Genomic DNA, 12010 nt, shown 5'->3' on the forward strand with positions numbered 1-12010 from the left:
TAAAAATACAAAAATTAGCCAGGCATGGTGGTGTGGGCCTGTAATCCCAGCTAATCGGGAGGCTGAGGCCAGAGAATCGCTTGAACTCAGGAGGAAGAGGATGCAGTCAGCCAAGATCACAACACTGCACTCCAGCCTGGGTAACAGAACGAAAACTCCATCTCAAAAAAAAAAAAAAAAATCCTGACAACCGCTAAATCTCCAAGGAATCCTTCTAAAATGACTGTGTTGGAGCAAAGGGACTGTGTTGGAGCAAAGGAGGATCCTCTACAAAACCAGACAGATGATCAAAGAGAAGCTATTAGTAATATGTATTTGAAACAATACTTAGCCTTGCTGGTAATTATATAAATAAAAACACTTAATGAATTCACTTGTCTAAATCAGCACTGTCCAAAAGAAATTTCTGCAATGATAGAAATGTTCTATATCTGCACTGTCCAACATGACAGTCACTTGCCACACGTGTGGCTACTGAGCACTTGAAATGCAGGTGGCACAAATATGGAAGGAATTTAAATTTTTTATTTAATTTTAGTTCATTTAAGTTTATATTTAAATACACACAAGTGGCCGGGCACAGTGGCTCACACCTGTAAGCCCAGGAGCTCAAGGCCAGCTTGGGCGACATGCTGAAACCCCACCTCTACAAAACATACAAAAACTAGCTGGGCATGGTAGTGAGCACCTGTGGTCTCAGCTACACAGGAGGCTGAGGCAGGAGGATTGCTTGAGCCCAGGAGGTAGAAGCTATACATGAGCTGTGATTATGCCACTGCACTCCGGACTGGATGACAGAGCGAGAGACCCTATCATTAAATAATAATAAAAACACAGAAGGAGCTAGTGGCCACCTTATTGGAGAGCAGAGCTCTAAATTAACAAAACTAAAGGCCGGGCACAGTGGCTCACTCCTGTAATTCCAGCACTTTGGAGGCCGAGGCAAACAGATCACTTGAGGCCAGGAGTTTGAGACCAGCCTGGCCAACATGGTGAAACCCTGTCTCTCCTAAAATGCAAAAGTTAGCTGGGCATGGTGATGCATGTCCATAGTCCCAGCTATTTGGGAAGCTGAGGCATGAGAATCGCTTGAACCCGGGAGGCAGAGGTTGCAGTGAGCCGAGATTGTGCCAGTGCACTCCAGCCTGGGTGACAGAGTGAGACTCTGGTCTCAAAAAATAATAATAAATTAATTAACAAAATTTAAAACACCCATTTAAATCTATTGCTGTAAGGTCCTCAAGAAAATACCGCTAATGACAGTGTAAACTGGGTCACGTCCTTTAAGCAGTCTGGAAATATTTACCAAAAGCCAGAGAAACGTTCACTCTTCAATTCCAGTAAATTTATCCAAATAATTTAGAAGAAGGAAAAAAGGGCCAAACAACAAAGGTGGGTTTTTTTTTAATAGCAGTACAGTACTGACAAGCCAGCTGAAACAACTCAAAATATCAAGAAAAACGAATGATAGAATATAGTTAAATATCTGAACATACAGATAATATTTTAACATATAATTAAAATACAGTTAAGAAACCATCAAAAAAATAAATTAGAAGGTCATGTAAATACACAAAAAAGCAAAAACAGAATGTTAAATCCAGCAAAAGATAAAATAAACATGTTAACAAAACAATTATGATCATGTTTGAAGAAACCATACATAATATAAAAATCTAGAGGCCTATGGAAAAATGTAATAATTGTATTTAGCAGCAGACATTTAAAATTACTTCATAATTTTCCTAAATGGCAATAGACAGCTCTTCCCTTAGGTATTACCAGTTACTTTTAAATGACATTTTGCTTTCTCACTCAAATTATTATTTCCTCTTCTTTTTAAGCACTATTCCACTGAACACAAATTAAATTAAAAAAATCTAGTGGACTAAATATATAGCTGTATCCTCCTAATCAGAAAAGGTTAGTAAACAATGGAGCTTTACAGAGAACTAGCATAGAATTTAGCAGACCTAAAGATATATATGGGGAGTATGACAATGTAAACTGGCTCACGTCCTTTAAGTAGTCTGGAAATATTTATCAAAAGCCATAGAAAGGTTCACTCTTTTTCTTGAGTTCTCTAAAGCTTCCTAAATAGTGTGCCCAATGGTCCCAGCTATGTGGGGATAGGGCCTTCAGCCTACCACATTTATCGAATTTACCCAGTATGCCATGTATTTATTATCATTTTATACATGAAAAGAATTAGAAAGCACTATCTTAATGGATCAGAGTTCCATCCTTATAGCCTAGATAAAACTAATTGTAGCCTGGAAGCGGGATATACAAGTCAATTCAGCCACTGTATCCTTCTCTAACAATGCTACTTCCACAGGTTCTGAAATTTTATCCAGCCCAATTAATAAGCTAATACAAAACAAACTTTAAGAATAAATATTTGTAAGAGGTTACGTTTTTGAAAAAAGGTATTAACACTAGTAACTGAAAATTCCTTAGCAAGACTGCATCTTGAAATTTTACTTCTTGCTCTTTTTCACACACAAATGCCAAACTTTCATACAGTTTGTGTTCCTGAGTGCTTGAGTGAGTCTACACTTAGAATGAAATACTCAAAAGCTAAAGTTCATTCAACCGAGCTATTACCTTGTTGATGCCGTAACACTATTTGATTCCAGGATGTTTTCAGTCATCCTTAATTGTACCACCGCTGGCATGTCATTTGATTTTTCTGCACCCTCTTCTGGAAGTTCTTCAATATGTTCCAGCTTCTCATCTTCCTCTTCTTCCTCAGAAAGTTCATTAACCTATATAAATAAAAGGAAATTCAGAATTAAAATGTGATGAAACTGTTAACACATCTAAGACACACTGTTCTATGAAAATTTTAAACACAACTCATTTTTATTTCCTCATTTCCTAAGATCAATCTCTCTTATGGAGTAACTGTCAACTTTCTCGTATCAAAATAAAATTGTAACCAGACAAATGTAACATTTTGAAGCTAGATTAGTGTATCACTAGTTGCAAATTAGTATATCAGTATATACTAATTGTAAAATTAGTATATCTAGGAATATAAGTAAGCCTATAAGGTATAGTTAACATTAAGAAAACTTAATTTTCTAAGTAGGTTTGTAAATGTAACACTTACAACAGACTTTTAATTGATCTGATTTCCAGGTGCCTTAAACAAGTCATTTTAATACAGTAAGTGTGAAAAAAGAAGGGCAAAAAAATGTTGCCTTAAGATGTTAGCTACATTTTAGAAAATGTCAGCTAACTTCTAAGTGATTCAGATTGAATTATTCATGAAGAGATGGGATCCTACAACAAGGAAGAACTCATATTTTGACCAGTAAGCACAAGTCAAGGTTATAATTATCTTGCTAGCAGGAGCTCTAAAATGTCCTCCATTATCGAACTGGCTACGTAGGTAATCACTCTAATAAAAAGATACTGAAATATTAGAGAAGGAAAACCAGCAAAATACTTTCAAATGAGTTTTTAAGTTATCCCAAAGAAGAAACTATCTATAGAATGGCTTCATATAAACTAATACTAGTCATTAAAGACTCTGAGCAATAAAAGTATGCTTTTTCTCCATTCTAGAAAAATGCAATAGAAATACCTAGAATATATGTGTTTACTGCTACACGTAACAGTGGTGTTTTTCCTGATGGACAAATACAGTTACTAGAATATTATCAGAAAGTAAAACTACAACCAAAAGAAAGTTAATTACACTGTGATATTCTATCACACTCCTAATCAACAAGTACAGAGTGCCTATTTTAATGTATAATACAGGCTGGGTACAGTGCCTCACACCTATAATCCCAGCACTTTAGAGAGGCTGACAGGGTTGGAACACTTGAACCCAGGAGTTCCAGACCAGCCTGGGCAACATGGTGAAACCTTGTCTCTACAAAAAATACAAAAATTAGCCAGGCATGGTGGCATGTGCTTGTAGCTACTACTTGGGAGACTGAGGTAGGAGAATCACTTGGGCCCAGGAGGTCGGGCTGAAGAGAGCCATGATTGTGACGCTGCACTCCAACCTGGGTGACAGAGTAAGATTCAGTTTCAAAATGGAATAAAGTATAATACAGTAGTTAAAAGCTAGGCCTCAGAGGCAGAAATATCTATATTCACACATCCCTACTTGCCCCTAACTTTCTCTGGCAACTTACTTAACTTGACCAAGTCTTAAGTATAAAATGGAGATGCTATACTAACTACCTCACAGAGCTGGTTGAAAGGATTAATATACATAACCTCTTCAGCAATGTCTATACATAATAAGCAATAATACCTATCATTATAACTGAAATTGTCATTTCTTTAATAGCATAGATCCTAGTTTCTACATGTAACATCATTTTTTATATCAATGAAGACAGTATCCACCATCCAAACTACCTAAAGCAGGAGGTCTCAACCACAGGTCTATTGAGGTCACTAGTCAGATGCGTCACTAAAAAGTCATTATTAACAATAGTTAGGCCAGGCATGGTGGCCCATGCCTGTAATCCCAGAACTTTGGGAGGCCAAAGGGTGGATCACTTGAGGCCAGAAGATCGAGACTAGCCTGGACAACATGGCGAAATCCAACCTATACTAAACATACAAAAATTAGCCAGATGTGGTGGCATGTGCCTGTAATCCCAGCTACTCGGAAGGCTGAGATAGAATTGCCTGAACCCCGGAGGCAGAGGTTGCAATGAGCCAAGATCGCACACTGCACTCCAGCCTGGGCAACAGAGCAAGATTTTGTCTCAAAAATAAAAACAAAACAGTTAGTGAACCATTTAGTTCACATGTAAAGTACATGCAGCAGATTCTGTATAATTCGTTGTGTTTATAAATATCTTTCCTAGTCCATCCCACGTCATGTTGATGAAAAGGACTGAAAAATCATTGGCTTAAGTGATTAACTGAGAGGTAAGATTTCAACACAAAGGTGAAAATCTCAAATGATAGATCAGTTTTTAAAGTAGATCAAATGGGAAATTATCCTCTTTCCCCATCTATGTATTTAATTAACTAGTCAAAGTTGAGAGGATGTACTTAATATCCATCTCATAATCTAAGCAAGGAAATACTGGCCAAAAAAAAAAAAAAAAATGTTTTCAGAAGTATAAAAGGGGGCCAGGCACGGTGGCTCATTCTTGTAACCCCAGCACTTTGGGAGGCAGAGGTGGGCGAATCACCTGAGGGCTGGAGTTCAAGGCCTGTCTGGCCAACATGGCGAAAGCCCATCTCTACTAAAAATACAAAAATTAGCCAGGCATGGTGGCAAGTGCCTGTCATCCCAGCTACTTCGGAGGCTGGGGCAGGAGAATTGCTTGAATCTGGGAGACGGGGGTTGCAGTAAGCCAAGATCACACCATTGCACTCCAGCCTGGGTGACAGAGCAAGACTGTCAAAAAAAAAAAAAAAAAAAGGTGGGGTGGGGGGCGGAGAGTTATTGTGGTTGATTAATAAAAGCTTGGGCACAACAGCAAAATATAAAAAAAAAAATTTTAAGAAGGCTTTTAAAACAGAATAAAAACTTACTCAGTTCACACCTTTTTGGTATAGAGATACTATTATTTTAACATATTTTTGTTTGGTTTTGAGACACAGTTTTGCTCTGTCAGTCAGGCTGAAGTGCAGTGGTACGATCTCGGCTCACTGCAACCTCCGCCTCCCAGGTTCAAGCAATTCTCCTGCCTCAGCCTCCCAAGTAGCTGGGATTACAGGTGCCTGCCACCATGCCCGGCTAATTTTCATATTTTCAGTACAGACAGTGTTTCACCATGTTGGCCGGGCTGGTCTCAAACCCCTGACCTCAGGTGATCCACCCACCACAGCTTTCCACAGTGCTGGGATTACAGGTGTGAGCCACCATGCCTGGCCTATTTTAACATGTTACATCACACTTTTTAAAATCATTTTGTGGGGCCAGGTGTGGTGGCTCACACCTATAATACCAACACTTTGGAAGGCCAAGGCAGGAGGATGGCTTGAGGCCAAGAGTTCAAGACCAACCTGGGCAACATAGTGAAACCCTGTCTCCACAAAAAATTTTAAAAATTAGCCAAGCATTGTAGCACATGCCTGTAGTCCCAAATACTCAAGAAGCTGAGGCAGGAGGATCATGAGCCCAAAAGTTCAAGGTTACAGTAAGTTATGACCATGCCACTGCACTCCAGCCTGGGCGACACAGTGAGACCCTCTCAAAAAAATAATAAAATCATTTTGTGTCTAAAGTCAATAGCTCCGAGGAACTATGAAAGTATTACACTTGAATATATCGAATATATTATACTCAATTCAATAAGCTTTATGGAAATTGACAGTCTCTAGTATTTTCACCAATAATCATCAACTAAAACATGACATGAACAATTAATTACCTGTGGGTTTTTTTTCTCTCCCCCTCAAGGCCTCCCAAAGTAACTTCCTGCACTAAGAACTGACTCAATTATTTTGAGCTAAACTAAGCATTAAAGACTTGGATTAAAACACTCTCTTATCCCACACTAATATTCGAAGTTCTTCTTGATCCTCTCCTTGTCAACCTGACCTTCTGCTTATCAACACTATTTTGTTCAGAAGTTATTTTGAACTTGCTCTATGTATGCAGCAGCCTCAACTCCACTTATGGAAAACCTAATCCATACTTACATGTCTTCTTTCTTTGACTGCTATAATTCCCTTCTCTAGGGCCTCGTGAAATGCCTGCTCTCCAGACTCCAGTTTGTGGAGAACGCTGCTACCTGTCTTCTCAAATGTATAAAGAAACATCATTATCACCTCCATCTTCAAACCATTCTACTGGATTCTCATTCATTTAAGGATCCATACGAAATCCATTTGACTCTGCATCATCCTTCAAGCACTCCCTATTCATCATCTCCAGCCACCTATCTCTCTCATATTATTAATAAAAATATCTACTACCTGGAAAAGATTCTAATAGTCAAATATTTGCATCAGTGGGATGAAACTATAAAAGAATTAAGTGCTGGATAAACTTTGCTTCCTTCAAATATTAAAATCAGGAGAAAAATCAAAGCACTGCCAAGACGGGCCAGGTCTACCCACATCTTTAAATATATGGATAAGAAACTGAAAATATTTAAGAACACAATCAAATTGTGCTGAGTTTGAGGATATTTATGTCTGCTTAAATACCTTATCAATTCTGCCTCACAAATCAAACTAAAGTTATCAAATCCACTTACAAAAAAACCTCATAAATCTGTAATTTTGTTATTTGTAAATCACATTCCAGAAACATAATAAAAATTGATAAGAAAATAGATTCTGAGACGGAATTGATAAAAAAAAATTGGTAAGAAAATAATTAGCAACATGGGACAAGATAATTAAATCTACAGCATGTCTTGCAGGACCCACCGCACTACTCCATTTATTAAGCTTAATTATACTAACATCCTTTTCTCTTTTTTTCTTTTTGTTTTTGGAGACAAGGTCTCACTCTGTCACCAAGGCTGAAGTGCAGTGGCATGATCTCGACTCACTGCAACCTCTGCCTCCTGGGTCCAGGCGATTCCTGTGCCTCAGGGTCCAGAGTAGCTAGGACTACAGGTGTGTGCCACCACAGCCGGATAATTTTTATATTTTTAGTAGAGATGGGGTTTTGCCCTGTTTACCAGGTTGGTCTGAAATTCCTGGCCTCAAGCGATCTACCCATCTCAGCCTCCCAAAGTGCTGGGACTACAGGTGTGAGCTACCGCACCTGGCCTAATGTCCTTTTTTCTATCCATGGGCAAACATGCAGAATTCAACACTACCTTATGGTGCCTCACCATTCTATTTAATGTAAGGCACAATGTATTTTAAGTCAATTTTTCTAGTGCAAAAAAAAAATACAAAACTACTGATGCAATATATGTGAAACAGAGACATTTCAGCATACATAAGAAAACCATGGGATAAAAGAAATATTGAATTATAGCAAAATATAAAACATAATCAAGGCATATCCTGCAGACTTTAGAGAAGTCAAGATATAAATATTAAGTTGACATTACCAGTTCTTAGAAGTCAAATCATCTTAAAAATGTAAAAAATAAACAACACAAACATTATGTATATTATTTCATTTTTATCAGCCATTACTTACATTTTTGAAAATCACTGAACTGAAATATAAACAAAATAGGCCAGGTGCAGTGGCTCATGCCTACAATCTCAGCACTCTGGGAGGCCAAGGCAGGCAGATCACCTGATGTCAGGAGTTCAAGATTAGCCTGGCCAAAATGATAAAACCCAGTGTCTATCAAAAATACACGCACACGCACACACATATTAGTCGGGCATGGCAGAGTGACTGTAGTCCCAGCTACTTGGGAGGTGAAGCACAAGAATCGCTTCAACTCAGGAAGTGGAGGCTGCAGTAAGCCAAGATTGTACCACTGCACTCCAGCCTGGGCAACCAGAGCAAGACTCCGTCTCAGGACAGGATGAAAGGATGGAAGGACGGAAGGAAGGAAGGAAATAAAGGTGGCATGCAGAACTCCCCAACAGGTAGATTTCTTTTGAGCATCAAAAGACATTAAAGGTTTAAGGCATACCTATCTACTTATCCTCTTCTGGTCATTTTGCTTCAAGCAAGAATAATTTAGAGATCTATCAGTTCCTTAAACCAAGTTTTTAAGTCAAGAACTGTGTATTATAACTGGAACCTCTCAAAAAATGTGCCAAGAGTTCCATGCATCATTAATTCAGGCTACAAATTCTACCCCTTAATTTATTACATATACACACAGACACAGGTTTCATCCTCAGTCTACACACTGCAAGCTCTAATCTGGCATCTATTACTGTTCCTTTAAAGTTCCTGACACTTGGATAGAAGAAAGAGAAATGAGAAAAAAGAGAAGGAGAGAAAGGGAAAGAGGGAAGAAGGGAGAGAGGGAGGGAAAGCCAAAGATAAAAATGCTTACATGGCCAGGCGCAGTGGCTCATGCCTGTAATCCCAGCACTTTGAGAGGCCAAGGTCGGCGGATCACCTGAGATCAGTCAGGAGTTCAAGACCAGCCTGGCGAACATGGTGAAATCCTGTTTCTACTAAAAATACAAAAATTAGCCAGGTGTGGCAGCAGGTGCCTGTAATCCCAGCTACTCAGGAGGCTGAGGCAGGAGAATCGCTTGAACCTGGAAGGCGGAAGTTGCAGTGAGCCTAGATCACATCACTGCACTCCAGCCTGGGTGACAGTGAGACTCCGTCTCAAAAAAAAAAAAAACCTTACATAAAGGAAACATGAAAAGCTGAATTATAAACTCCAAATATTAAAAACTATTAGTCATAAAAGTTCACAAAAGCATAAAAACTCTTTTAAAGTTAGGCTGCCCAGAAAATAAAACTCTGAATCCACGTAATGATATACAAGAACTATCAGGACTAATGAAAATCTGTTATGATCCACGACCTCTCAAAAGATGATGCTTTGTAATCTCACAGCAAATGAAGGGAAGCAACCATGCAAACGTGAATACATGTAAGAGTGACAGGGAAGCTTCTAAATATTACACCAGAAGCAGACAGATACCAAGATTATTCTGAGAAAACCAGAATGTACCACCCCCTTTCTAAGTGGGGACTGATATTATAAATCAAATAAATTTTAAGGTTCTACCCACACAATAGGAAACTACACAGGTGTAAAAAAAATAACGTGCTCTCTATATTCTAATAAGATCTTCAAGACACACTATTAACTGATGAGACAAAACAAGGGGCAGAACAGTGTGGATAGTATTCTACTTTCTTGTAGAAAAAAACTGTGAGAAAATATTTACTTGTATTTGCTTTTAAAAACTGGAAAAACAAAAAACCAAGGGGAGGAAAGAAAGAAGAAAAAGGTGAGTATGGATGACAGCAAGACATTTTACCATATATTCTACCATTTTTAAGAAACAGGTGAATTATTATCCATTAAAAAGAGAAGTATCAGCCCCAACTAACACTCAAAATATAGGTGACTTCACAGGTTTTAACGTTAATAATAAAGTTTGATGGCAAACCACTTCATGTAAGTGCAGAAGAAAAACTTCTACACAGACCTAAATCACAAATTTTAAACCTGAGAAGACTGGACTAACATGGCTTTACAATAAATTGTTAATTATTCAGCTTCAATATTCCCATTTCATAAAGGAGAAAGTTAAGTATGAGCCTTGTATAGTCTCAACCATCAAGATTATAAGTGGCTGGACGTAGTGGCGCATGCCTATAATCCCAACGCTTTCAGAGGCCAAGGCAGGAGGCTTGCATGAGGCCAGGAGTTCAAGATCAGCCTGGGCAACATAACAAGACCCTGTCTCTATAAAAAATAAAACAATTTTGTAAAAGATTATAAGGTAACCTCAGAAAGAGATTTTAATATTCTAGAGTCACCAGAATTTAAAAATTACCTGCCACTTAAACTATTAATATTCAGAGGCTTTCCATTAATGATAATTATACTATTGTGTTGATTTGCTATATTACTGAAGAAAAACTTCAAATTTTTAAAAATGTGTACCTAATCTTTCCCTCTACTTTAAATTTCTCACCCCTTGCCTATATTCCTCTATGCTAGCAGTTTCTCTGCAAAAAACCAAAACACAGCATTATCCTTACAAAATAAACAATAGTTAGAAAAAAACAAAAACAAAAAATCTCTACTGTATACTCTGATTTTAATGCCTTTTCCTTATTAATCGAATTATGGAGGACAGGATGTTGTTCAGGAAAAAAAAAATCATGAATGTGCCACCTACTGATTACATGTAATAACCAAGATAATTACTTCCAAGTCAGTACTTAAATTCCACTTATGTCTGTGGCAAGTCTTTAAGAGCATATTATTCTAAAAAAAAAAAAAAAAAAGGAAAAAGAAATTATCCCTCCAAATAGAATATTCTCACCTGTTCAGTAATTGAACTCAAATCATTAGATGAAAAATCTTCCTCTTCATTCTCAAAAAACTCATAGTAGTTTTCCAGAAGTCCAGACATTATCCTGCTCACTATTTCTTGCTCTTTCATATCTTCCACATCTGTGTAAATGCTAAGAATAAAAGTCCAAATTGAGAGTTCTTAAATCAATCACAGGTAAAGGTAGAAGACAACCAATGAGACACTTTATGAACACAAGCAATTTATGTCACCATTCTGTGCTTCCATTCTCCCATCTGTAAAACCTACCTAATTTGTACTCTGTTCACAAAAATGTTGTAAGAATTAATTATATCTACTATAAAAAATAATTGTTCATCAAGCAACCTACAATCCTTGGGAGACAATATAATGATTCAATTTCATGCATCTAATTTTTAAAAATTAAACAAAAATATTTGAAACAACTTACTGGAAGACATCTGGACCAAAGACAGCAGCCAAAGAATTTGCAGACCAAATTTCTTCATGATGTGATGCTACATTGGCTAAAAACCTACACAGAAACTTTAACAAACTGTAATTAACAGGTGGAAGCTGTTGCAAGAGGAACCTCAACTTTCTTCCAAATTCATCTTCATTATTATAATCTATAAAACAATAATGATAGGGTTCTTTTAAATAAAGGAAAAAGCAAAGCTCTGATATTTTGCCAGGTTCACATTACTCCACCCACATCACCTTTTTACTACAACAATTCAAAACCTCTTCATCTCCTCTACCAGGGGCAAATGCCTTAGGGCTTTCCATTTAATTTATGAAATAGAGAAGAGGTGGAGAAGGGGAGCTGGAAAAAAGGAACTCAACCCCTTAATTGCTGGAGGATGTTTTCCTCATCTACTACTCATTGGCCTCAATACTCTACTTTTTTTTGTTTTGTTTTGTTTTTTAAATTCTCGTCCTACTGTCTCCAGCATGACCATACCTGTGTTTCCACACCAGTGCCAACTATAAAAAGTCAAAATGCACTAGCCATGTCAGACAATACAAACTACTAGTGAGCAAAGCAGAGATGCAATTTGAGGGGTTAATAGTATCAGCAATACCTTTAAGCTTGGAAAGGAAAAACAAGGAAAGAACAAAGTAACAGTGT

The 12010-nt window shown here is 37.6% G+C and overlaps 1 protein-coding gene across 4 annotated transcripts in view; it reads right to left on the reverse strand.

The window, feature by feature from the left end:
* Positions 1-12010, reverse strand: part of FAM13B (family with sequence similarity 13, member B) — an 86824-nt gene that overhangs the window by 52290 nt on the left and 22524 nt on the right. For all 4 annotated transcript variants that reach the window (XM_011935279.1, XM_011935277.1, XM_011935275.1 and 1 more), the window contains 3 exons: positions 11330-11507; positions 10888-11029; positions 2608-2768 (listed from right to left, as the gene is read on the reverse strand). In XM_011935279.1, coding sequence (XP_011790669.1) covers positions 2608-2768; positions 10888-11029; positions 11330-11507 — 481 coding nt within the window. The remainder of the gene's footprint in view (positions 1-2607; positions 2769-10887; positions 11030-11329; positions 11508-12010) is intronic.

This window comes from Colobus angolensis, unplaced genomic scaffold (genome assembly GCF_000951035.1).
Source record: "Colobus angolensis palliatus isolate OR3802 unplaced genomic scaffold, Cang.pa_1.0 Scaffold142, whole genome shotgun sequence".
Taxonomy (NCBI): domain Eukaryota; kingdom Metazoa; phylum Chordata; class Mammalia; order Primates; family Cercopithecidae; genus Colobus; species Colobus angolensis.